Source organism: Prunus mume, linkage group LG2, assembly GCF_029339155.1.
Source record: "Prunus mume cultivar Tortuosa linkage group LG2, ASM2933915v1, whole genome shotgun sequence".
Classification (NCBI taxonomy): Eukaryota; Viridiplantae; Streptophyta; class Magnoliopsida; order Rosales; family Rosaceae; genus Prunus; species Prunus mume.
The window spans coordinates 2,600,535-2,624,240 of record NC_142699.1 but is presented as its reverse complement, the minus strand read 5'-3'; the positions used below and the strand labels follow the sequence as shown (position 1 = coordinate 2,624,240).

The 23,706-nt window shown below is 39.5% G+C and overlaps 3 protein-coding genes and 1 pseudogene across 5 annotated transcripts; 3 read left to right on the top strand and 1 right to left on the bottom strand.

The window, feature by feature from the left end:
* Positions 1–321: 321 nt before the first annotated feature.
* Positions 322–5,614, top strand: LOC103329714 (uncharacterized; annotated as a pseudogene).
* Positions 5,615–7,298: 1,684 nt separating this feature from the next.
* On the top strand, positions 7,299–10,949 carry LOC103319171 (uncharacterized). Its single transcript, XM_008220686.2, has 4 exons — positions 7,299–7,756; positions 7,848–7,908; positions 8,281–8,425; positions 10,387–10,949. The coding sequence occupies exons 1-4, from the start codon at positions 7,516–7,518 to the stop codon at positions 10,642–10,644; spliced, it is 705 nt and encodes a 234-aa protein (XP_008218908.2). The 5' UTR covers positions 7,299–7,515; the 3' UTR covers positions 10,645–10,949.
* Positions 10,950–11,117: 168 nt separating this feature from the next.
* Positions 11,118–12,197, bottom strand: LHCB6 (light harvesting complex photosystem II subunit 6). Its single transcript, XM_008220685.3, has 2 exons — positions 11,843–12,197; positions 11,118–11,725 (listed from the first exon to the last, which is right to left on the bottom strand). Exons 1-2 carry the CDS (start codon positions 12,070–12,072, stop codon positions 11,176–11,178), a joined length of 780 nt encoding a protein of 259 aa, XP_008218907.1. The 5' UTR covers positions 12,073–12,197; the 3' UTR covers positions 11,118–11,175.
* A 1,991-nt stretch (positions 12,198–14,188) lies between these two features.
* LOC103319168 (uncharacterized) lies at positions 14,189–22,032 on the top strand. 3 transcript variants are annotated; one of them, XM_008220683.2, is made up of 12 exons: positions 14,189–14,583; positions 14,686–15,065; positions 16,533–16,663; positions 17,289–17,352; positions 17,618–17,748; positions 18,550–18,616; positions 19,535–19,586; positions 19,721–19,798; positions 19,975–20,144; positions 20,645–20,788; positions 20,991–21,119; positions 21,569–22,032. In XM_008220683.2, the coding sequence occupies exons 1-12, from the start codon at positions 14,385–14,387 to the stop codon at positions 21,743–21,745; spliced, it is 1,722 nt and encodes a 573-aa protein (XP_008218905.2). In that variant the 5' UTR covers positions 14,189–14,384; the 3' UTR covers positions 21,746–22,032. The 3 variants fall into 3 exon arrangements, with proteins under 3 accessions (XP_008218905.2, XP_088902393.1, XP_008218906.2); XM_089046267.1 differs by lacking the exon at positions 21,569–22,032 and adding an exon at positions 21,335–21,562; XM_008220684.2 differs by lacking the exon at positions 19,535–19,586 and having other exon boundaries at positions 19,711–19,798.
* The last annotated feature ends 1,674 nt before the right edge of the window (positions 22,033–23,706 follow it).

Sequence of the window (23,706 nt, the reverse complement as noted above, 5' to 3'; positions counted from 1 at the left end):
TCTAATGCGTGCATAAAGTTTTAATTAAATCCAAAATATTTAAATGTTCTTTGCTTTTCCTTCTTCAAATTGATGACTGTGGGGGATGAATCTCTCTAATGATTGGAAAGACCTTTGTGCTTGAAACTAAGAGAAGAAAGACCAAATTAGGGTGTACCCGGAACACCCAAAAATTACTCCTCTTTATTCATGGTATAGAAAATAAAATCTCAAAAGCATAAATTTCATAAGCTTATTATCACAAAACGTCCCTAAGGTTTACGAAACTATTAGATTGCATCCTTAATGTTTTTTGTGTCACTTATGGTCCTCGGTTAGTGTCACGGCCCGCATGTTCAAGGCCCAACCCGTTGGATTGATCATGCTAGACCTCTTAGCCCACATGTCCAGATTCGTTGTATAGTAGTTGGTAGACTACAGTTGGTGACAGTAGTTGGTAGATGTTGGTAGGTGACATTGTATCTTACCCACCTACTGTGTTGGTAGGTGGGATAGGGATAGTATATAAGGGGATGACACATTGTGTATCCTCACCTCACAACTTGTAAAGCATTTGAGTAGCAATACAAGCATATATTCTCCCAAACTCTGTTAAGCATTCTTATTGTTCTTGCTCTTGCGATTGTTCTTTGCTTGGTTCGATCTTGTATTGTAGGAAGGAGGCTGACTTAGCTTGTTCGAGAGGCGATCAAGTCTAAGGCCGCACGGAAGGAAGACTCCGAAAAAGTCATCCCGTGACAGTTGGTATCAGAGCGAAAGCTCGAATCATTCGAAGAAGCATGTCGAAGAGCGGATCCGATGTGGAGACTGATCTGTCCAAGGTCAATATGGATCGTGGGGGCAAATCAAAGAGGGAACGATCTAGAGATGTTGTAGCCATGATGGAGAAGCGGCTTTCTAAGATGGAGATGGCCGTGGTCGAGTTTGATCAGCGACTCGAGGAGGACGTCCTTACGAAGAATGGTTTCGAAGCTGTGGTGGATGAGCTTCAAGGCCAATTCCAAGGAGCCCTCAACTCCGCATTGGACAGCATGCGGCTAGATGTCCAAACCAAGATGGATCACTTCTTAGCGGAGCTTACTTCGCTTCGTGAGGAGGTGAAGGATGTGAAGGGAGATTGGGCTTTGTGCAAGGAAGCTGTCTTGAACAAGACCCGAACTCCGAAGGAACCCAAGGTGTTAGATTCTTTCAAGCCCAAATCCTATAATGGGAAGAGGGAGGCGAAGGAGCTAGACACATTTTTGTGGAATATCGAGAGGTATTTCAAGTATCTGAAGCTCGAGGATGATGAGCCCAAGATCAACACGGCAACGTTGTTTCTCACCGACAATGCTCTCATGTGGTGGCGTCGTCGATCTATGGAGATCGAACAAGGTACGTTTACACTTGAGACTTGGGATGAATTTAAGAAGGATATTATGTTGCATTTCTATCCAGAGAATGCCAAGTATGAGGCAAAGGAGAAGCTAAGATGGTTGAAGCAAACTGGGAACGTGAAGGACTATGTCGCCATGTTCACCAACCTATTGTTCGAGGTGCCTAGCATGACGGATGAAGACAAGCTCATGTACTTCATGAGTGGCCTCAGAATTGGGCCAAGCTGGAGTTACAAAGGAGACATGTCCAAACCTTGTCGAGGCGATTTGCCTGAGTCTCTTGTTGAGTTCAAGAGGAAGGATCAAGGCGACTCCAAGTTCAAAGGAAAGAAAGATGGCAGTGGATCCGGTGGGGGAGACAACAAGCCAAAAGAGGGTAGCAAGGCTGGGGACAAGTCTGACGGTCACAAGTCATCCGGGAAGAAGAATGACAAAGGTGACAAGGGGAAAGACAAGTCGAAGCTAGCTTGCTACTTGTGCGATGGAGCGCACATGATGCGGGATTGTCCGCAAAAGAAAGCCTTGAATGCTATGAACCGAGAGAAGGAAGAGGAGGCCGAGAGGGAAGCAGGAATGGGGGCCATTCACCGCTTCAATGCCCTACAGGCCAAAGTCGCTCAACCACAGGTTCAAGCCAAAGGTGTGATGTTCGTCGATGCCATGGTGAATGGTAAGACAACCCGTTGCCTGGTGGATACAGGTGCCTCGCACAACTTTATGTCCGTGCAGGAAGCAAAGAGACTTGGGTGTCGAGTCTCGAAGGAAGCGAGCGTATGAAGACGGTGAATTCAACGCCAAACCGATTGATGGAGTAGCTCGTGGTGTGGAGCTACACATTACCACTTGGAAGGGAGTAGCTGACTTCTCCGTGATCTCAATGGATGACTACGATGTCGTGCTTGGAATGGAGTTCATGGACAAGGTAAAGGCATTCCCATTCCATTTTACAATACTATGTGCATTGCACAGGGTGGAGCAATGCCATGCATGGTGCCAGTGGTGAGGCAACAAGGCGAGACGAAGCTTTTGTCAGCCATGCAATTTTCCAAGTCTTGGAAGAAGGGCGAACCGACGTTCCTTGCAACTATGAAGATGGATGTAGTTCAGAAGGAAGTCCAACCCGTCCCGAAAGCTGTGGAGGCAATCCTTAAGGAGTTTGCGATGTCATGCCCAAGGAGTTGCCCAAAACCTTACCACCTAGGAGAGAGGTGGATCATGCCATTGAGTTGGAACCGGGTGCCAAACCCCCTGCCAAAGCGCCGTCGGATGGCACCTCCTGAGTTGGAGGAATTGAGGAAGCAGTTGAAGCGGCTGTTGGACTGGGTACATCCAACCGTCCAAGACCCTTATGGTGCCCCAGTTCTTTTCGAAGAAGAGAGAAGGGACCCGAGGTGTGCATTGACTACAGGGCACTAAACAAGGTGACCATCAAAACAAATATCCAATCCCTTTGATAGCAGATTTGTTTGATCAGTTGGGAGGAGCTAGGTACTTCACCAAGTTGGACTTGCGCTCAGGATACTATCAAGTGAGGATCGCACCGGGAGATGAACCAAAGACCGCATGTGTGACGAGATATGGGTCTTATGAGTTCCTTGTCATGCCGTTCGGCTTGACTAACGCCCCTGCAACCTTTTGCACTCTTATGAACAAGGTATTCCATCCTTTCTTGGACAAGTTTGTTGTGGTTTACATCGATGATATTGTGGTGTACAGCAATTCCCTAGAGGAGCATCTTGAGCACTTGCAGAAAGTCTTCCAAGTTCTGAGGGAGAACGAGCTATATGTGAAGAGGGAGAAGTGCTCATTTGTCCAAGAAGAGGTAGAGTTCCTTGGTCACAAGATACGGGGAGGACAATTGCTCATGGAGGAGGGCAAGGTGCAAGCCATTCAAGAATGGGAGCCACCAACCAAGGTACCTGAGTTGCGGTCTTTCCTTGGGTTGGTCAACTACTATCGCAGGTTCATCAAGGGATATTCAGCCATTGCCGCCCCCTTGACGGATTTGCTGAAGAAGAACAAGGCATGAGTGGACAACCCGATGCCAGCATGCCTTCGATGAGTTGAAGAGGGCACTTATGGAGGAACCCGTCTTTGAGACTTCCGATCTTAGCAAACCGTTTGAGGTACACACTGATGCATCAGATTTTGCTATTGGTGGTGTACTCATGCAGGATGGACACCCATTGGCTTTGAGTCGGAAGCTCAATGACACGGAGCGAGGTATACCGTTCAAGAGAAGGAGATGACAGCCGTAGTGCATTGCTTGCGGACTTGGAGGCACTACTTGTTGGGTTCTCGTTCGTAGTCAAGACGACAATGTTGCCACAAGCTACTTTCAATCTCAACAGAAGTTGTCACCCAAGCAGGCTAGGTGGCAAGACTTCTTGGCGGAGTTCGACTACAAACTGGAGTACAAACAAGGGAAGACGAATGTCGTTGCGATGCCTTAGCAGAAGGCCGCACTTGCAGTGTTGTACAACCACGAGTTCTCTCATGCAGAGGATACGAGAGGGCTTGTTGCATGATCCCCAAGCCAAAAATCTGTTGGAGCTTGTCAAAGATGGGAAGACAAGGAGATTTTGGCTTGATGATGGTGTTCTTTATGTAACAGGGAAGAGGATCTATGTTCCAAGGTGGGACAATCTGAGGCGAGAGCTCTGAAGGAGTGTCATGACTCAAGTGGGCGGGACATCCAGGCACTCATCGGACGTTAGCCTTGATGAGTGAAGCTTACTATTGGCCACAGATGCGGGAGGATGTAGACTCGTTCGTGCGGACTTGCCTTGTATGCCAACAAGACAAGACATTGCAGAAGCAGCCAGGTGGGTTGCTAGAGCCACTTCCTGTTCCAGCCAGACCATGGGAGAGTTTGTCCATGGACTTCATTGTGAGTCTACCCAAGTCAGAAGGGTGTGGCTCAATTTTGGTGGATGGTCGACAGGTTCACCAAGTATGCTACCTTCATCCCGCACCAGTGGACTGCAATGCGGAGGAAGCTGCACGCTTGTTTCTAAAGCATGTGGTGAAGTATTGGGAATTCCCAAGAGTATTATCGTGACCGCGACACTCGCCTTTCGTAAACTTTGGACGGAGCTCTTCAGCTACTTGGCTCACAGTTGAACTTCTCTACCAGCTTTCACCCACGACAGATGGTCAGACGGAACGGGTGAACGCATTGTTGGAGCTATACTTGAGGCACTATGTGAGTGCCAACCAGCGAGATTGGGCAAAGTTGTTGGATGTTGCTCAATTCTCATACAACTTGCAGCGGTCGGAGTCAACAGGGTCAAGTCCTTTCGAGTTGGCAACAGGACAACAACCTATGACACCGAACACGGTGGTGTCGGGCTACACGGGAGTAGCCCGTGCATACAAGACAGCCAAGGAGTGGCAGGAGACTAATGAGTGGCGCGGGCTCAATTGGAGAAGGCAACTCGGAAGATGAAGAAATGGGCGGACAAGCATAGGCGAGATGTTGTGTTCCAACCAGGTGATATGGTCTTTGTGAAGCTCAACCCTTCTCAACACAAGTCCACTAGAAAGTTACACAAGGCGTTGTTGAGGAGATATGAGGGCCCATTTCCTATCATCCGATCAGTGGGAAGAGCTGCTTACCGTGTGGAACTACCACCACGATTGAAGATTCATCCGGTGTTCCACGTAAGCAATCTCAAGCCCTACCATGCCGACCCCGAGGAGCCAAGTCGTGGAGAGTCTCAACGAGCTCCACCTTTGATGGTGACTTCATTTGACAAGGAGGTTGAGTGCATCATGGCCAAGCGAGAGGTGCGACGCAAGGGTGTACCGAGGTACTTTGAGTACTTTGTCAAATGGAAGGGCCTGCCAGAGTCCAAGGCAATGGGAGAAAGAAGAGTCTTTGTGGAAGTACAAAGACATCATCAAGCATTCGAACGAGAAGGATCTACCTCGGCGACGAGGACGTCTCCGGATTAGGTGGGGGAGAATGTCACGGCCCGCATGTTCAAGGCCCAACCCGTTGGATTGATCATGCTAGACCTCTTAGCCCACATGTCCAGATTCGTTGTATAGTAGTTGGTAGACTACAGTTGGTGACAGTAGTTGGTAGATGTTGGTAGGTGACATTGTATCTTACCCACCTACTGTGGTTGGTAGGTGGGATAGGGATAGTATATAAGGGGGATGACACATTGTGTATCCTCACCTCACAACTTGTAAAGCATTTGAGTAGCAATACAAGCATATATTCTCCCAAACTCTGTTAAGCATTCTTATTGTTCTTGCTCTTGCGATTGTTCTTTGCTTGGTTCGATCTTGTATTGTAGGAAGGAGGCTGACTTAGCTTGTTCGAGAGGCGATCAAGTCTAAGGCTGCACGGAAGGAAGACTCCGAAAAAGTCATCCCGTGACACTATGCAATCACAAATAGTCCATGCCGTTAGGTTCTGTCAAAAACTTTGTTAGTTTGCTGACATGGCATACATATATATCACAAAACATCCCTAAGATTTACACACTTATCACAAATGGTCCCTACGAATTTTTTTAATTTTTTAATTTAAAATTCATAAAATTTTGGTTTTCTTTTTAAAATTATTTATAAATGAATGTGGTGTGAGCCAAAGAGTCTCTTATGCCAAAGCATAATGAGAGCTTTGAGCAAAGTGGGATTTCTTTTACCGTTACAAGCAACGTGTTGAACGTTGATTGGCCGTGTTAAGACATGTTGGCTTACACGTCAAGTCAACTAGTCATTTGACTTGGGAATGTAGGGATATTTATTTGAATTGGATGAGTGTAATCTCCGTATTTATTGATGCCGTAATAAATAGGAAGGTTTTGAGGATTTTGGCTAATTTACGGGAAGCTGCCTAAAAAGTTAGTCATGCTTGGCATAGGAAGTGACATTTGCCAACGCTAGGTGATGATGCTTTCTAATCCTAATTAGTGCATGATAACATGCATATCGCTTTCTCCCGCCTCTGGTCATGGAGAGAAACTCTCATGTAACGGGGATAGCACTTATCCCCAGCTAATAACTCAACGACAAGTAGAATAACTTTTCCATATGTCATTGTGTTATTGGTCGGGGATAGCAAAACAGTGTTATCCCCGTTACATGTAAGTTTTTTACTGGCCATGGGCAATTTGATCCATATGGACTTCTTCTTTTCCACGTGGCCTTTTGTCATTGGTGTGTAAATATTTGCTTATACAATGACCAATCTTCCAAGAATGTACATTTCTTTAAGGACATATCCTACTATTATGTTTATTTTTATTTTATTTAGGGTGTTGATTTTTCCACTCCCCTTTTGTTTACTTACGCTCCTTTTTATTTTTTAAAATACTGCTATAACATACAAAAGAGTGAAAGTGGACAAAAGAGAAGTAGGAAAATCAGCTCACTTTATTTATTACTGGTCAATTTTCATGAGGAGAAACACCTTGAATGTGTTTCTCCATATTTCTCCCTACTTCTTTAAAAAGCATTTATGCTCATAAACGCTTTTAACAAAAGCACTCTTATTATAAAGATATTGAAATTTTCATTTAAAAAAAAAAAATCAAAGTGCTTCTATGCGTGATGAAGAAACACATGACAAAGTGATTCTCCATAAAGCACTTCTATGACCCAAAAACACTTCTAAACTTTTATGTCAAACGTTGTCATAAGCGCTTTTAACCCTTCTAAAAGCACTCTCAAACGGGCCAAGTGATTATATAAAAAAGCAATTCTCCATAGAAGTAATTATTAGCTTATCCAAAATCACGAAATCACAAACTATTATAACATGTGAACGAGTTATAACAAATGATGGTACTACTATAATTATTCGATGGATATGTGGAAACCAAGAAGTTAACCGCACTAACATTTTACAGAGTCATAGTGCACAGCCCTCATATGTTATTCTTTAAATTTCCAATGGATCCTAGCAGCAACAACAAATGAACAACTTTGTTATCTCCGCCATTGAGAGTTGAAACAAACCGCTTGACGTTTTGCACAATCTCACAACCTGAAGAGTACCTGCCTCGTTACTGTCGTCCTCCGACCTTTTTAAATGCCCGTAGTTGATAATTGCACAAACAAACACAGCCATTGCCCCTAACCTCACTTCGCTTCTCTCTTTGTTTCCACCAACAACACAGAAATGTCGACCGCAGCTTCCTCCAGCACTCTGTTTTCTCCTGCTCCCAGTTCGCAGCCGCCGATCTTTCATAAGCCAACGACTGCTTTATCTCTCTCTCGGGTCTCTCTTGGCCTTAGGCTTCCTAGATCTCTGCCCCTATCAACAACCCATCTGAAAACTAGAAGAAATTCAAGTCGTTTCACTACCTGTTGCTCCACGGACGCTGCAAAAGCTCCCAACAAGGAGACCCCTATTGAATTGAGTATGATTCCTTCTTTGATTGATGGGTTTCAGTTGTTCTTCTCTCTTTCTGGTTCAGTTGTTCATTCACAATATAACTTGCGTTTCTGCAGGATATGAAGCATTTCCTACTGTCATGGATATCAATCAGATTCGTGAAATTTTGCCTCACCGGTGAGTTACCTTATCTGCAGCATTTAGTGTCAAATTTGTTTTCTTGTGTTGTTTTGATCAATCAGGGGAAAATAAAAAAACAAGCAAACAAACCCACCTTGCAGATTTTTCTTGAACTTGATAATAGAATTTTATAATCTTGTGTTCACTGTTTTCAGTGGAGTCAAAGCCATTGTTTTTAGCTTTTTTCTTCCCTATGTTTTAGTTGATTATTTATGTTTTCTGTTGATCTCGAAATAATAAGGAAGCATTTGTGAGATATATTATTCAGTAAGGTTTTTTTTTTTTTTTTTTTGGTCATTTAATTTTCTTGAAGAAACCCAATTTATATTTGAATTTTAATGTGCAGTTTTGTTTTTCCTTGTTTTTTAGGTTTCCATTTCTCTTAGTGGATAGAGTGATTGAATACAATCCTGGAGTTTCTGCTGTTGCAATCAAGAATGTAACAATAAATGATAATTTCTTTCCTGGGCATTTTCCTGAGAGGCCAATCATGCCTGGTGTTCTCATGGTTGAGGTAATAACCATTTTCCCTTACCATACTAAAAGATGTCCCCTGTTGCTTACATCCATTATTCTCTAAAGCTACAAATTAGAAGGTGCTGAAACTTTCATTAATTACAAAAGATGAAACTTACTTTCATGGTACCAGTTAATTTCTTGCTGCATTTAACCTTGGAATATTTTTCGCTGATGATGCTACCTTTGCAGCAATTCCTAACCTATCAAGTCTTTTCTATACTTGTAATCTGTAATATCAGGTTTAAACTTGACTTTTAATTGAACAAAACTGTTAAGTTGGTTACAGGTTATGCTAGATTAATTATTTCGGACTAGAATCAGTTTATTTAGCAAAATGTACCTTTTAGCTTATATTAACTTGTTCGAACCGACTGGACCTGAAGTTTGAAGCTCTGATTCAGTTACATGCATAATCTATATCCAAAGTCCTAGAAGTTTTAAGCTCAAAATGGCAACTGAGGCGGAGGTGGGAATCATGTCAGTTGTGTTGTCCGCAACTTTAGCTTCTGTCTTCTTTAAATTTTTGGCCTTTCTCTGGGGTGGGTTAGAAGGGGTTGAAATGCTTTTCATAAGGATGTGGGATTAAAATTATAATTTCGGGTGTAATTAACGGCCTTGATGTTGATTGGAGTTGTTGAGGAATTTGGACTTGAATTGATGTTTGGACTGGCCTTATGAATAGGCCATGATGTCTCTTGCAGACTTGAATTCCTCTCCTTTCTTTCCCTCTTCTATTTCTCCCCGTTGGTTTTTCCATGGGTGTCTTGATAAGTATTTAGCTGGAGAAAGGGAGTCGGGGTATAAGCTAGAAAGTTTCCATGGGTGTCCTATAAATGAGGAGAGGGCAGCTTGGTCAGAACAGTATTTTGAAGGATGAGATTTGGAGTGTAATTTTTGAGTGTGGTAGTGACAACTCCCCTGGACCGAGCAGCTTCTCGTTGACGGTTTCTAAAGGTTGATAAAGGATGTGATTAAGGAAGATCTCTGGACGGTTTTCCATTTTTCTTCGCAATAGAATTTTCAATTTCTTGTACTATTCTGACCTACATTGTTTGATCTCTCTTTCTGCAAAATGTCGGTTTGGATTTGAATAGAAAATTCTCATTTTATAGACTTCTAACTTAGTAGTAGAATGGTAGAACCAACTTGATTTTTCTTTGCAGTTAAGCAGGTAGCATATATCTAAGATTATAAATTTTTTTACATAGGAAAAAAAAGACATTTTGTTGGAAAATGATTGGATCATAATTGTATCCAGGTTTTTCTTTTTTTGGACAGTGAATCGTGTAAAATGTAAGATTGTGTGGGGTTGCTGGATGGTGCTCATGATTATAAGTGAAGTGTCATTTGTAGTGAAAACTTTTCAGAAAGATGAATATCATTCTTGATTCTTTTGTATTGGGAGTTGACTGTATGATTCACGCGAAAAAAAGCTTCTTTTTTTTTTTTTCTGGTGGTAGGTTTGGACAAACCGGTATTTTACCAAGTCAGGTTTTAAAGGTTTCTAAGTTTAAGTTTCTAATAGTGCAAGTCATTATAGAAACTTCCCTCATTAGCACCTTAGCCTCTGCTTGTTTAAGACAAGACCAGAAAATTATTCATATTGTGTGAGGATCAAACTTCAGAAGGCCATTGGACAAAGTCAGGTTAATAGATTTTTAATACGTTATAGTTCATTATGTAATGGAAGCCTTACTCCCATTCATGGGCACCTAAACATATCCTTGATTGACAAAACAAGGAATGAATCTGTTTTCTGTTGGTTATCATGCATTTGATTCTTAAGAAAAGTTGTAAGCCCAGTTATAATTGCTTTAGGTAATACTTTTGCCAGAATTACATCATGTGTTCTTAACAAGATAATGGATATTGCTGAAGTTGACCAAATTTCCCTTTAACAATTGCCTAATTCTGTTGGGATTAGTAATGAAATATGTCTGTGCTTGTTGGATCTAGGCAATGGCACAGGTCGGTGGCTTGGTTATGTTGCAACCAGAAGTGGGAGGCTCTCGTGACACTTTCTTTTTTGCTGGTATTGACAAAGTGCGATTTCGGAAACCAGTGATTGCTGGCGACACATTAGTGATGAGAATGACACTAGTCAAGCTGCAGAAACGCTTTGGAATAGCAAAGATGGAAGGCAAGGCCTATGTGGGAGGTGAAGTGGTGTGTGAGGGAGAGTTTTTGATGGCTACTGGTACTGGCAGTGACTGATCTCGAATGTTTTTGTTATTTCATCACTAAAATTGGTTGATCTTTGTTTTTTTGTTCTTTTCCTTCTCTCTTTTTCCTTTTTAATCCTCTCGGCATTTTGCGTCGTGTGGCAGTTTGATTAGATTTTATTGCTCTTATATATGTATTTTAGGTGAGTTGAACACAGAAATATGCTTCGTGAAAATTCAGTAGTTTTGTTCATAGGGTGTTCCTCTATTTTGTAAGGGAGAAATAATTGCATGTAACAATGAGGTGAAAGATTCCTGTGGTTTTTTTAAGTTAATCAGAAAAAAGATTTCTATGCTGAGTTTTTGTAATGATTCGGAAGACAAGATATGAAGTTGTCTGAATATGTTATATTATCTCTCCTAATTTAGTTTTGTAAGTTAGACAGAGAAAATGCATATTGTGCTGATTTCCTTACCTATTGTTTAAGAGGGAGGGAGGCCTTTCTGCCAGGTAAGAGATGCCGATTTTAGGTGATACTCATCAAATTAAATTAAATTATATCTACATAAAATACCAAATGATTTACAAGCCAAGAGCTCCAAGGGGTGTCTTCCCCTGTCCAGCTTCAAAATAGAAAATTAGCATAGCCACCATAGCAAGCCTTGCATGCTTAATCTCGGCCAATTTCAGTCTCTCCAACTTTTCGCTGTCTGGAATGTAGACTCCGTTCTTGATGGAGCCGGCGAAGCCCAAGGGGTCGAAGAACTTGCCACCAGGGTAGCCTTGCTCTCCGGTGGCGTTGGCAAAGTTCTCCGAAGTCTTGGACCAAGGTGTGGCCCACTCAATGGACTGGGACTCGGGGTTGTAGAAGTCCACCCATCTTTTGCTTTCCACCCAACCCATGAGCAAGAGCTGAGTGCCAAGCAGTGAGCCAAAGGAGAAGGGTGCTATAGCGCTGGGGTCGGCCCCGGCTTCGAACCATGGGACACCACTCCAGGCCTGGCCTACAAAGATGCCAACCACGGCCGCCATTGCCCACCTTCCGTGGATGAGCTCAGCCTCTCTGTACCACTTTAGGAACCCTGGGTCCTTGCCTAGTCCTAGCGGGTCGAAACCGTAGTCACCTGGAAGCCTGCATGCATACAATATCATATATTATACTTCTTATGGACAAATCGATATTCTAAACTACTCTAATGTAAGTATATTAATGTATATTAACATGGTTGATGGTTGAAATGAGACTCACGAGCCATCGAGCCACTCAGGATCGATGAAGTTGTTGCTGGCTTTAACGGCTGGGATCCAAGACTTCTTAGGTGCAGCAGCAGCAACCACAATGAACCTCTTAGGAGCAGCAGGGCCTCCTCCAACTCTGGTGGTTCCAAAACCAGCAGACAACAAGGCCTGGCTTCTCTTGCCTCCGCACAAGAAGGGTGAGTTCAACCCATTAAGCACTGCACCAGTTGTTGCTGCCATTTCCCTCTGTTTCTCTCTCTAGATCTCTCACACTCTCTCTCTCTATCTCTTGCACTCTATCTATCTACAATTTTTAGAACAATTAGAGCAGAGAGTTGGTATAGGCTGAGAAGACTTTTGTGTGGTTTTTATGAGAAGTGAGTTGGAGAGGGAAGATCTAATGATATCTGAGGATGTGTCTTGGATAGATTTCGGACCAATGGGAAACTACTACTACCAGACCTCCATCCGCATCCTTGTTTTGCATCCAACCACGTGGACCATTACTTTGTGTTTGTCTTTCTCCCTCCACAGGCTACGCCTCCAAAATATCAATGATAAAGGTTCTTGCAAAATCATACAATTATATCATCTTTGTTTTCTTTCAATACATGAACAGGATGATATAACTGGGAAAGGATTTATCTTCTTTTTTTCCTTACAAATTGATAGCCAATTCTGATTTTTTTTTCCCTTTTTTAAAATTTCTTTGCTTTCCCATTCACTTTTAATTATTTTAATTATTATTTTTAACTACAAATGTGTATATCTAAAGAAGTATTTTAGTCGTGTGTTTGGATGAAGATAATAAACTTTAGAATTTGGACGAAGATTTTGAAAAAAAAAAAAGTTTAAATTGACATACGACATAAACAAAGAATTTATACATTTCATGTGAAAAAAAGAGGGGTGACAAATTTAACTATCATCATAGAAGTGAAAAGTTTTCAACAAAATAAATTATTTAAGAAATAAAAATTCAAGGCAAGTCTTTATGGAGGGTACATTAATTATTTAGATGAAATTTAAAGTTGGAATTTTATCAAAAATATGTAGATTCGATTTGGGAACATGTCAATGCCAATATCAACAAAAATTCAATACGCATGCATCTGATTCATCAAATTACCTAAATCTAAGTGACAGCAATACCCTCATGGAGCTCCTCAGGTCTTCTTGAAAGGGCATCTAGGTTGAACATGAGATGCATGATGAACAAGTTCATATCAAAATCAATTTCGGCAGGTCTACTCGCCGCTCCAGTTTGACAATGGCACTTGCGGTGCTGCTCAAGTCTAGGGACATATGTCAGCCTCTTAAACGATGTCAGCAGTCCTACATCGAAATAATTATACAAAGCATCTTCCATTTTACTTTTATAGATAGGGCACTCACCCCAATGCACAATATTATAATAAACTTGTATGTACACTGTTACTCTGTCAAATTCTCTCTATACCTAACATTTGTACTAACTTCAGACCAAAAGAAAAAAAACATTTGTACTAACTTAAATATCGAATAATCATCGACAAGTACCACATCGGTGTCTAAGACTTCACATTTGCTCTCTTCTCTCATGGATGAACTCTCCACCAGTCATAGGATGGCTCGACCAAAGGCAAGCTAACTTCTAAGTTGGTTGCATTTTTGGACATCAACAGTTGTCATCCTAGCGGTCATGTTCCGCATAAAACAAATTTTTTTTTTAATTATGAAAAGTAAATGAAATTTACCTATGATATTATGAAATAAAATAGTCAAATATCATTTTAAAGGAAAAAATACGTTGATGCCAAGTCGTCTTCACTCCTTTGACAAGATGAAAGTCATATCCTATAATTCTAAGATCTAAGGCTGAGCATTTGGAATTTGAATTACAAAAATGATTTATGCAAGGAAAAGACTTTAAAAGTTGGTACAGCCTTTACACAATCTCCTTACAATTTTTAGGCTTGTGCGTTATTATCATCTGAATTTTTAATAGTGTTAGATGTGGATGCTAAATTTTAACACTTTACAAAGTTCATGTGATTAATAATAAAAAAATAAAAGTTCATGCGGTAATAATGCATAAACTGAAAAGTTCAGATGATATCCATGCAAACTTCCTTTTTTTGGTAAAATACAAATAATAGTGGGAGGGAAAAATCGAACTTCAAATACAGAGATAAATACTTTTAACTACTCAAACTACAAGCCATTGCAAATTTAATTCACTATTACACTAGGTGATGCGCTCGAATTTCTTCTCCTAAAGAAAAATTACAGCCTTACAGGAGAATATTGTTGAAGAAATGATGTGTCATTGTCTGGCGCTAGGCCCTTAAACATCCGTGCCACGTGAGCGTGATCCATTCTTTCCAATCCCCACCGCCCCGTTTTCTTGAGACTCAATGCTAAGTCATAGTGGCACTGGAGTGATAACAGAATCAATATTCTGATAAAACTAAAAACAAAAACAAAAAAATCAATACCAAAAAACAATCCAGAAGGTTGCCTTGCCTTGCCATTATAAATAAATAAATCTAAATGCTTAAATAAATCAGAAAATGGCTGATCCTTTTCTATGCCTCGCCAGAGGTCGGTGTTTGAGCTTCTCTGCCTTCTCTCCAGCTCCCTTTCCATCTCCAAAGCCCTTCTTCCATGAAAAACTTGGTAGCATTCACACTCCAATTGCAGGATTTCCTAAGCCCAGGCCTACGCTTCTTCCGCATTCATCCTCGCAATTACATCTGATTTCCACAAGCGGTATGTATGCTGCCAATTTTCTCAGGAAACAAACAACAGAGTATTCAAATACATATTTGCTTATTTATTTATTTTCTTATTGGGCTGTAATTCTTGTGACAGAGTGGTTTGATGGAAGCGTCGTCTTCTGCTTTGGGGACGAGAGCGAGAAAGCAGTTGCTGTTCCCACTGAAACGGAAATTGGCAAAGAGGATTGTGAGTGTCAGGTTGTTACTGAAACTAATAATACTAGTAGTCTTCATGTGCAAAATTCAGAATTGAGCAAAGAATTTTTGGGGAGCAATGTGCATGAATCCAAAATTGAACCCGAAATTCGTGCTTTTCCGGCAAGTGACGGTGCCGCCAAGGAGAACGCTGTCGTTGATACATATCCTAATGCGGTTTCAGCCACCAGTACCAACAACAATGTGACTGGTGAAGAGGAAACAGGGCATGCCGCCACAACCACTGCAGCAGATGAAACTGAAAAAGGCTCAAAAGTGGTTAGTCACTCTTCTTGACCATCTGTTGCCTCATTTTTTAGAAATTTTGAATTGGCAGTTATTTCGCAGTGGGTACCTTTATTTCTTGCGTAATCAGTGTAATTGGTGCTTAAATCAAATGGGTTTTGCCAAGGCTTCATGCTATCAAAGCTGTGCCCCTTTAGTGCTTTTAAATAAATCTTACAACTTATCATAAAAGGTGACTTTTGTATTTTACTCTATTGTTATTTCTATTTGTTTCCCCCACCCTTCTGTGAGTGTGTATCATTTGGTGCTGGTCTCAAGAAAACACCTCACCGTGCAAGTTTTATGGCTTAAGTAAAAAAGCTGTGGCATCAAAGTGTGCATCATTTGGAAACAATTCATTTAACTTACTGGGTAAGAATCTGGAGACAGAAGTTAAAGTGATTAAGGCTAATTAAATTTTATAGAAAAGTTCTCTGGGGCCACTGCCCAAATACAGATTAAGTCTATAATTTAAAGATACAGAGAAACAATAGAATCTGGAAAAGAATTTAATGATATGGGATAGAGGCTAGTAATCGACATGAATAATAAACATGTACTTGGTTCCGTTTTGTTTTGTTTTAATACATCTAGCGTGGTTTGGGATCCAATATGGTGTAAGAGATGGAATGTCACAAATGGTAGAATATTGTACCTGAGCTTAGATTCTTATATTTTGCTTATTAATATTCTCATTGGTACCAACCAATGGATCAATTAAAGAGTTTAAGGTGGAAGTTCCTGTTCAGTTGGATGATAGATTTAGCCATAGCCTGATGAACTGGAATGCTATTCCTCCCGTTGTAGGATGTAAATATGAGGGTCGATGCATTAGCAGTTAAGCCCTTTCAGAGATTTGTAACAAGAATGTTATTTCAAGATTGGCAATGGATGTCAAGTTTGGGAAGGGAAGGAAGGAAGGGCAGCTTTGATCATTTGACTGCAGTTTTTATGAGGAAGAAGAAGAAGAAGAAGAAGAATTTGTGCACATAAACAGGCTATTTTACTGCATCCTATGGGGGAGTTCTTATGGGATTGGTTTTTGTTAAACGTTCACATTAACAACAATAATAAGAAGAAGAAGAAAAATGGCCAACAATAATAAGAAGAAGAAGAAAAATGGTGGTCATCTTTTGTAAGTTTTATTTCTTATAAGAAAAATTGTGGTCTTGTATTTACTCTTAGAATTAGTGGTGGACATATGATAACTTAGCAGTGGGGGGACCTGTATTATGTTTTCTAAGACCCAAAAAGATTTCTTGATTAAGATACCAAAAGCCTTGAGTTTGCGCATTCATGCACACATGTAAGAACTGCAGTGCACACACGTTTTACAAATTTTCTTAATTTATAGCCTTACCTTTAGCTGAAGAGGCATATAGTTGCTACTTTCCGTTTGACATGTGACATAGATTTCTCATATTAAGGAACTCAAATGCTTTTGTTTTGTGTTGGACATAGTTAGCTGAGAATGCCCCTTCCACAAATTCAGAAGACAAATTCACAGAGGGAAAAGCACATAGAAGAGATGTTTCAGGAGTATCAACTACTAGGGTAGTGGAATTGCACACATTTGAAGGCACTCCTGATGGGTATGCTAGTTTTTCTCTCGTTTTCACTTCTAATATGTGTAATCTTCATCTTGTTATTCTGTTTTGGAAGTTCTGATTCCTTTAAGAAGTTGATTTTGTTTTATTGGAAAATGAAAGGCAAATAGAAATCACTAGAGGAGTTAAATATGGAGCTGCTGTCTGTATACTGTAGGTGTACCAGCACTTCTTAAGTGTCCCCAAAGGATATTTCCCAAGGATATCATGAGTTTATCTATCGTACCAAGTCGGTTCTTGGTAATGGTGAAAGGATTACTTTTTGGGAAGAGCCTTGTTTAATGCTTTGTTTTCCTAGACTTTACTGTTTGTCTAATTTTGATAGGTTTCACCAACCAGTATAGTACAGCTGACACTTGCTGTCTTAAGCCTTAAAACTTTCTTTTTCCTAAATCTTTTCTTGTTACCAGAATTTCTTTCATCATAAGCAACACCCACCTTCTGCTATCCTCCGTCATCACATCTCACATCTCTATTCTCTGTCTCTATTATTTTTTTTTCAAAATAAAAGAAGTGTTATGAAATGGGTCCTAAAATCTCTGCATTGAAATTACTGAGATAGGTTTATCTGGTTGTCCATTCCTTACAATAGTTCTTTCCATGTACACAGGGAGGACAGATCTGCAGTTCTTCAACTATCTTCTAGTGCTGCTGTATTACCTCATCTCCCAAAGGTATCTCCTCAGTTTTTAAATGTAATGTTTTTATATATGTACACACACACACACACACACACAAGCCTTGAGTTTGCGTAGTCATGTACACACGCAAGAGCTCTGCATGCACACAAGTTTTACATGTTTTCTTAATTTATGGCCTGATCATGAGTTCAAGTTGGCAGCTCACTCAGTAGGCGTATAGTTGGTTTTTTCATTTTGACGTGTGACACAGTTCTGTCATATTAAGGACCTCAAAAGCTTTTGTTTGTTTTGTACGTAGTTAGCTAAGAATCCCCCTTCCAGAAATGTAGAAGATGAATTCACAGAGGGTAAATCACAAAGAGGAGATGTTTCAGGAGTATCAACTCCTAGGAAAGTGGAAGTACATACAGTTCAAGGAACTTCTGATGGGTATGGTAGTTTTTCTCCTCATTACATCTCTAATAAAAATAGTCTTCATATATTTATTCTGTTTTTGCTGTTCTGTTTCTTCGAAAACATTTATTCTGTTTTATTGGAAAGTGAAGGGACGATAGAAATCACTAGCAGATATTAAACAAACAAAAAAACATGGTGCTGCTGTGTCTGTATGCTATTTGTGTACCTGCACTTCTTAGTGTGCCTAAGGGATATTTCCCAAGGATATCATGAGTTGATCTATCATACCAAGTCAGTTCTTGGTAATGGTATTAAATTTTGGGAAGAACCTGCAATGATAAGTCTTTTAATGATTTGTTTTCATAGACTTTATTGTGTGTCTAATGCTGAGGGTTTTCTCCAATAAAGTGCAAGAGGAGAGCTGACACTTTCTTTCTGAAACACCTGGAAGATAATGATTGTATTTCTGGTCGAATTCTGAACTCGGATGGGTTGAGTTGTTTTCAGAGGGGAGAAGTGATGCAATAGCTATTGCTTGGTTAGAAAAGAATTATCCTATTTGGAATCTCAGACCATTCACGTTGACCCAAATCTTATAATAAGGCCTTAAAACTTTCTTGTTACTAAATCTTACATGTAATGTAAGTGCTACATCTTTTCTTGTTCCCAGAATTTCTTTTAGCTAAAGTCCACCATAATCGTAAGCAACACCTACCTGGCGCGGTCCTCCATGTTTACATCTTATATCTCTATTTTTTCTTCAAAGAACAAAAAGCAAAAAAAAAAAAAGGATTGTTCCTAAACAGATCCTAAGATCTTGTCCATTTGCAACAGGGAGGACATATCTGCAGCGGTTCTTCAACTATTTTCTAGTGCTGCCTTATTACCGCATCCCTCAAAGGTATCTTCTTGACTTTTAAATGTAATGTCTTTATTGGACATACTTACTATAACTTTTGGGAAATTTAGAATGGTACGTAATGATGACAACTTAGGGTTGTATTCAATATGTTCTCCTTTAACAAAAGCTAAACTTTCAGTTTGGTCTAACTTTGGTTTTATGAATTCCCACTGTAGTTTATATAATTCCTTGTCCTATTAAATTTCTTTTGTTGCCCGATATGAAGGAAAAACATAGCAACTATTAAGCTAAAATTCGTAGTGGAAATACAAACATTTATCGTGTTGAACTCCCAAATATCATTTTATGGTTATGGACCATTGTGTATTCATGCATAGAATGGTACGTAATGCTGACAAATGAGTTGGTGTTGTATTCAATATGTTCTGTTTTTACAAAATTTCAGTGTCTCACAGAGTGGTCAAAAGAAAAACAATGTCTCACAGTTATTAAAGCCACAATCAACCCCACCTATGGACCACATGCATCCTTAAAGAAAAGAATCTACGTTGTCAACTTTGTCAAATGACCACTCATTCTCTCATACGTGTGCCACTTCCCCCTTTTGATATCCATACATATATACATATGATAGGTTCTTTCAGCATCAAGAAACTCTAATACATGGCACAAGTTGAGAATGCAGGACTTTTACCCTTTGACCCATTTTGACTAAGGTGAGTGGTAACTCTTGGTCAACCACTTTAACTATCCACATAGAGTTAATTTTAGTCTTATTATTAACTTCTTCAAATTAAGTTTTCGTCCAATGGCTTAATCTAATTAATCATTGACATCGTGAGGACGGATAACACTAACTTGCTGTGCATGTAAAATATGCATATTCATGTCTTATGTGAGATTTGGAGTGGACATTATAATTAATTTGCATCTATAAATGCATTTAATTGTATGTAGATAGACACACACTTCCAAAGACAGAGGTGCACAGACACAATGAAGTTTGATGGTTGGTTGGCTTGAAGTAAATTTTGTCTACACACAAACATACACGTGCACACATGCAATACTTACTTGACCCTTGGCTTGAATTTAGTACAAGTGTAAGTAATTCAAGAATTAATAAATGCCAGGCATTGACAGGTGGGGAGGATGCTTACTTTGTTGCTTGCCAAAACTGGCTAGGTGTGGCTGATGGAGTTGGTCAGTGGTCACTAGAAGGTATCATGGCCATGAATTTGTTATTTCATAATAAGTCAAAGTCTGTTCTTCTTTTTTTATTTATTTATAATTTTGTTCCCTTGTATTTACTCGTAAAGAAGAGGTCTATTTTCTTGCAGATTAGCAATGTACTAAAATTTGAATGATTAAGTCTATTTTGCTCTTGATCGAATCAGGGGTTAATCCTGGACATTATGCTCGTGAACTCATGGAGACTTGTGAAAGGTTCGTATCTGATTGCAAAGGTATACCATTGACTGAGCTGGAAGAAGTCCTTATTAGAGCTGCTGCAAAAACAAAAGCACCTGGACTATCTACTGTTTTGGTCGCTTATTTTGATGGTCAGGTATGGACCTTTCCTGAAAATTATTATTTCTGGGTCTACTATAAAGAAAGTACCCAAAAGAGGAACTAAAGTGGAGAACCACGCAAATCCTGAATGGATGTGCTAAGTTTCAGCAATTGGAAATAGTTTTCCGATACTTTAAGCAAGTGCTGTTTTACTTTTATACATGCCCAGGGCTACAAAGGTTACAGATAGATTTTATTTTGTGTTATGTATTAAAAATGTCATGCACTTTTCCTTTAGGTATATAGTTTTTATTTTATTTTACACCAAGTTATTCTATCGTTCCTAAAATATTTCCAAATGTATATGAAAGATTTCAGTTTGTGGGCATGCCCTGTACTTCTCCCGATAAGAAATTGTTTTCTTTTCGTTGCATTTTTAGGGTGGGTTTTTTTCTCAACCATGGTTTGGTTCTTGAATACTTCCCTTAAGCTGTAATGCTTGAAACATTTTATTTTAGAGGCTGCATATTATGCTTTAACATTTTTATTTTGCAGGCTCTCCATGTGGCCAACATTGGCAACTCGGGATTTATTGTAATTAGAAATGGTGCTGTCTTCAAAAGATCATCACCAATGGTTCACGAGTTCAATTTTCCATTACAGATTGCAAGAGGTGATGATCCCTCCAAACTTATAGAGGTACGTTGTATTAAAATCATTACATGCCCAACCAACTTCCAAAATGTTAGCTCCTGCTGAGTCGCAAGAACTAATTTTGAACTTTTTACTTCCTTTGTCCTGAAAAGATGGTGAGAAAAATTTATAGTTTACCAACTCTTCTTGCAACTTGCGTGTCTTACATCTTGAGAGAGATCATGCTAACAAAATAATCTGTTCTCAGAGATACCGAATAGATTTGGATGATGGAGATGTGATTGTCACTGCAACAGATGGCCTCTTTGACAACTTGTATGAGCAAGAGATCATCTCAATTGTATCAAAGTCTATGCAAACCACATTGAAACTTGAGGTGCAAATAGTCTCAACTGCTTCTTATCTATTATTTTATAAGCTTCTTTGAAAATGTAAATGAAAGAAAAGAACTACCATGCATTTTCTTAAAGCCTTAAAAGGGGCCGTAGACATTGTAGAAGGGGCATTTGGGGAAACCATATGGCTTGATAGTGGTGGTGCCAGTTCTTGTGTTTTAATGGTTTTCATACTTAATACTTCTGATTTTATCAGAAAAATACTGTTGCAATGCACTCCTTATCTACCAAACAATCTGGGCAAGTCAAACAGAGTACTCTTTAAGATGAAAACAGGTATAATCTATGTAATCACAAAAATTATAGAATTGACGATAACAACCCCAGCTTGAGCTATAAAAACCATGCATGCTAGCAGAATAGGTATCCTTATTGTAGTGGTTTTTGTGTGCATTTTATGTTGGTTGTTTACGTTATGCATCTCTTTCAGGATATAACAAAGTTCTTGGCAACTAGTGCACAAGAAGTGGGGCAATCTACATCTAGAAGGAGCCCATTTGCAGATGCAGCCGAGGCATCTGGGTATGTGGGATATAGTGGAGGCAAGCTTGATGATGTGACCGTTATCCTGTCATATGTACAAAAGAAATCCAGTACCTTACAGTAAGTATACAATGTATATATTTTTTTGGTATCATTTGGTTCAATTGAGGAGGAGTACGAGAAGGGAAAGATAAAAAGAAATTCCAGTTACTTGTAATTTTGTTGAGTGTGAAGACCTACCCTGTCAATTGCTGATAATGTTAGCAAAGTCTTCCTCTTGTAGCTGCTCCTTTTAGAACCTGTCTAGTTAGGCCGTAGATTCAAATTTTATTTGGCAGCTGTATTGTGTTGAAGGCACCAAGGAACTTGTCCAAATAGGCCATTATTAAATAAGCTATGATGTTTACATAACTGTAGCTATGAATCTATGATGATGTGTTCTCTTCTATCGGAATGCCAGGCTAAAGCAATTGTCAGGTGAAAGTTCTGGTCTTAGATTATGCCAGTAGGTAGCTAAAATGGAAGCTTTTGAATTTTTATTTGAAATGAAAATCTAATGCAGAATATGATTGTGGCTTGTTTGCATATAAAGTGGAGTTGGAATATATTTTCATGCATTTGATTATTGAAATTACACAAATCTCAAGCTTTTACGTATTGAGGAATGCCCACATAAGTCCTATACACTACTGACTTGCAAGTTTTCAGTTTCTTACTTGTAGATGATATGCTTTATACTTGTGTGCTCATGAAGAAGGGCCTCAGATCAGTCTGTCTTTGTTTAGGCATCATGAACTGGTAAATCTTTTGCAACCTGGACTAACTAAAAGTAAATGTGGCGGGTCATTTTTAAGGATAATTGGCTCAAGAGTGCTGTTTGGCCTTTAGTAAGTGATTGGATATTGTCGAGACAGTAGGCCCGCCCGCTTGAACCCTAGCTCGAACCTCCGTCTTGGACATTAGAATAGTTTATAACATCGTCATTATCAAGAACAAGAACAATAAAGCTTATGAGAGGAGTTTCGACCGGAACGGGCTGAGATTTGGTTTGGCGGGAAGAGCGGATAGTATTATTTATGTCTAGTTTGATACTAATGCATGGAAAGAAAGGGAATTGAATTGGGTGGAGAACCTCATCCATTTTACCTTAATTTTCAGCCCAAACACTCAGACTTTGCTATGCGCAGACTGCAAAGTCAATGGATGATGAAAGTAAAGCAGTTAAAAAGAAAGAAATCTCACCTCCTTTGGTCAAGTAGTTTCAGCCAAGGTCGTTCGAAGAGTGCATTGAAAGAAGACCATAAACTTACACGAGGAATCTGAAAGCGCTTTGAAAAGTAAACATGGCCTACGGATTGAAAAATAATAAGATAACAAAGGATAAATTTCATTCTATTCCCTATTGACATTCTTTTTAAATTTTCTTTTACACGAGCAATACTATAAGAGGGGGGAAATTGAATTTAGGATCTTAGGTGCATAGGTAAATATAGATTGAATGTCCGAATTAGATTAACTTTGAACTTTTCCACATGTGGTCTAAATTTCGGCTTCAATGCCTTATTTCCTTGTTCGAAAGCCCATCTCATATTACATGGTTTTACTTCCATATTGTAAAAATTAATATGGTTGCAAAGCCATGATTTACCATATTATAAAAATTATTGAAACTTATTATAGGATGTGATGTGATTATTCATGCAATGCAGTCATTCTATCTACCCCGTACCATACATACTCTTATCATTTTTTTTTTTTTTGAGAAATTCTAGGATTGCATTCATAATTGGAACAACAAAATTAAGACAATCTAGTGCCTCCACTAATGATCACGCATGATCGAATAAACTCTAGCATAGGCATCCCAACTAAGATTGCAAACTCAGAATAATCAAAAATAGACAAAGCTTGAAAACCAAGTCATAACAATACAAATAAAACTCTCACAAAGGAGAGATGAAAAGCTCTCACAAAGAGATGACTTATTCGAACATAAAGCGCAAAAGATGGTGGTAGAGATTATAGAGATCCAATGCAATCGCTATGATGGTTGGAGAAAATCAGAACAAATCACAATCGCCTATG